Here is a 3,089-nt window from a genome sequence, read left to right as displayed (position 1 = left end):
TAAAACCACAGATATATGGTTTAATACCTATTGTTGAGACTTCCTTTATTTCACATCTTGCACCCTTAAATCCTGTTTCGCATCTGAAATACAAATAAATTTATTATTGTTATTATGTTGCCAACGTGTATATTGTACTATTTACAAATGGAATCGATATTTATTGAATTTTTTTTTTTTTTTTCATTTTTATATATTCTCTATATTCGTCATTGTTTGTGATAATAGTAATAATAATAATAATAAATCAATGACGAATAACGTATAATTAAATATATATAATATAAGTGTGTGATTGCTCACCCTAGAAAAAAAAAAAAAAAAAAATTTTTTTAAAGAATATTTTTTACCAAACAAAACTAAATTTGTGTTTAGTCTACTTTTGCATGATCTGGTGATGATCACTCATCACAACATTATTGTTTTCCTTTTTTTTTTTTTTTTTTTTTTTTTTTTTCTTATAAGTTTTAAAATTTTTTGAAAAGTTTTTTTATTTAGCGATTGTCCCTGAATTTTTTTATATTTTTTTTGTTAATTAATTTGAAATTTACAAAAAAAAAAAAAAAAAAAAATTGAAAATGAACCGACGTTATAACTTACTCGCACATGTGTTCTCCTAAATGTTCAATAAAATAACATTGCCCCCCATTTAAACAAAAAGCATCTACCGGGCACTTTTTAATGGGAAACGATTTTTCTGAATCTGTCGCTGAAACCAAAAAAAATTAAACAAATATTCAATAACAAACGTTCGTTCGTTTTCGTTGGCGCCGTAAAAATAAATAAATAAATAAATTTAATTAATAACGATTTTTTTTTTTTGTGTAACGATTTTAAAAATAATTTTTTTTTTTTTTTTTACTCACTACCGGGTGTGTAAACTTTCCATACGTTAACATGAGCTGATATTTTTGCCGTTTTTCCGGTCACGCTTGTTGCCACGCATTCATATAAGCCCCCATCTTTAAGTTCTAATGATTTTATATCGATCGTTGAATTTCTCCTATAAAAAAAAAAAAAATTATTTTTTTAATTTTTTTAAAAAAAAAAAACAAAATTATATTTTTGCTTTTTGCAAAAAAAAAAAAAAAAAGAAAAATTTTTTTGTTGCCAATTTTTAAAAAAAATTGCAAAAGACAAAAAATAAGATGAGAAATCCAATCATTATTACAATTGAACGAAACTGGCACAGGTGGGCTGCCAACTTTTTTTTTTTTTTTTTTTTTATTTAAACTTGTCCAACGTATAATTATTATCCTAGATTTTTTGCCGCCAGTAAGGTGGGGAAGTCAAAAAAAAATATTCAATCCTATCGGATCCTCCTCCTCCTCTTCCTCCTTCCCCTCCCCATTTTACTGTAAATTTTTCATCTCTCCTACCATATTTTTTTTATTTTGAATGAAATGATGATGATGATGATGATGATAGTAAATTATTATTTATATTATTATGTAAGATTTATTACATTAAATAATGATAAAAATTTGTTTTTTCTCCCCTCCCCACCCCCTACCCTTCGTAAATAAGCACAACAGGAAGTTATCGTTTAAATAAGTTAAATTATTTTATCCATTTGATAATAATTTTTTTTTTTGTTAAATATAATATTAGGTAATAAATAAAAATAATACAGCCGAGCAATAAAAACAATTGTTTTTTTTTTTTTAAATAATGAATTTATTTCGTCTGACGTGAATTATTATTATTATTATTATTATTATTATTATTATTATTATTTCTTTTTCTTATTTAAACATTAACAAATAATAATAATAATAAACTTTATATATATGTATATAAATTTATATTTAAAGTTTGTTTAAAAAAAAAAATAACAATTTAACACGAGGGGCCAAAAGAGCTTTAAGTAATTCTTTTTTAATGTTTTACTTGTTTAACGTAAAAAAAAATTTAATAATAATAATAATAATAATAATAATAATAATAATAATAATAATGAAAAGAATTCGTAAAAATATTATTATTTAATTTTTTTCTTTTTTTTTTTTTTTTGTAACCTCAAAAAAATTTATGTATGTTTTTAAATTGTTTGATGATTAATTTAAAGCATCGAAAATATTTTTGTCACGCTCTTGATGACAAAATAAAATGATAAAAATAAAATTAAAAATAATAATAATAATAATAAAAAGAGTTGAATTACCTTTTTTCAATGATTATAATGTTAATAGTGATACTGATATTGAAATTTATTAAAAATTATTATTATTATTATTATTATTATTATTATTATATATATATTGTTTTCAAAAAAAAAATTTAACATCAGACGAAAATCGTTGTTTTTACCGTAATAATAATAATAATAAACACGAGACAGACGTATGAATCTTCACGTAATTTAAATTTTTATTTACGTTATTTATATTATTATTATTATTATTCACTTGTATTATTAGTATATTTGATATATAAATTTACTGACGTTTTTTAATGTGAAAGAAAAAAAGAGTAGTTTTTTTTTTTTTTTTTTTTTTTTGGTGCTTAGCGACCCCGAATTACATAAAAAATAATTATTTTCACCTTGAATACTCTTTTATAACGAGTTATTCAAGCCAAAAAATTTTTTTTCTTTTTTTTTCGGTTTTACAATAACTACGAGTAATAAATATAACCGTTTTTTTAAAAATTTATTATAAATTATTGTTAGTTTTAAATTATTTTTTTAATAAATTTTTTAATTAATGTTTGTTTCGAACAATCGTTTTCGTATCTTAATAAAATTAACGGATTTTGAAATCGTTAACACTTTTAAAATAAATTTTTTTTTGTAGTAAAAAGAGGAAAGAAAGAAATTTTTCAACATTTGTTAATTGACGCGCAAAAAAATATTTAAAAAATTTTTTTTTTGTTGTTGTTGACGTGAATACCTGGCGCCAACAGCAGAAAAAATCCTTTAATATGAAAAAATAATAACGTTTTAAATTTAAATTTAATGTTATTATTATTAAAAAATAAAAATCTCACCTATAATATGTAATGTTTACATGAGAAGAAGGAATGAGTGAAATACCATCTTTATACCAATTTATCCTGGGTACCGGCCTTCCTCTAACTTGACAATTCAA

At 21.6% G+C, this 3,089-nt stretch overlaps 1 protein-coding gene across 1 annotated transcript; it reads right to left on the bottom strand.

Moving 5' to 3' along the window:
• Nucleotides 1–596: 596 nt before the first annotated feature.
• On the bottom strand, nt 597–1,382 carry Phum_PHUM060010 (uncharacterized protein; the record flags this gene model as incomplete). Its single annotated transcript, XM_002423398.1, has 3 exons — nt 597–709; nt 867–1,000; nt 1,357–1,382. 3 exons carry the CDS (start codon nt 1,380–1,382, stop codon nt 597–599), a joined length of 273 nt encoding a protein of 90 aa, XP_002423443.1.
• Between the last annotated feature and the right edge of the window lie 1,707 nt (nt 1,383–3,089).

The sequence above is a fragment of the Pediculus humanus genome, genomic scaffold, assembly GCF_000006295.1.
Source record: "Pediculus humanus corporis 1103172107408 genomic scaffold, whole genome shotgun sequence".
Lineage (NCBI taxonomy): Eukaryota > Metazoa > Arthropoda > Insecta > Psocodea > Pediculidae > Pediculus > Pediculus humanus.
The sequence above is the reverse complement of the archived record's forward strand: the minus strand, read 5'-3'. Positions and strand labels throughout refer to the sequence as shown.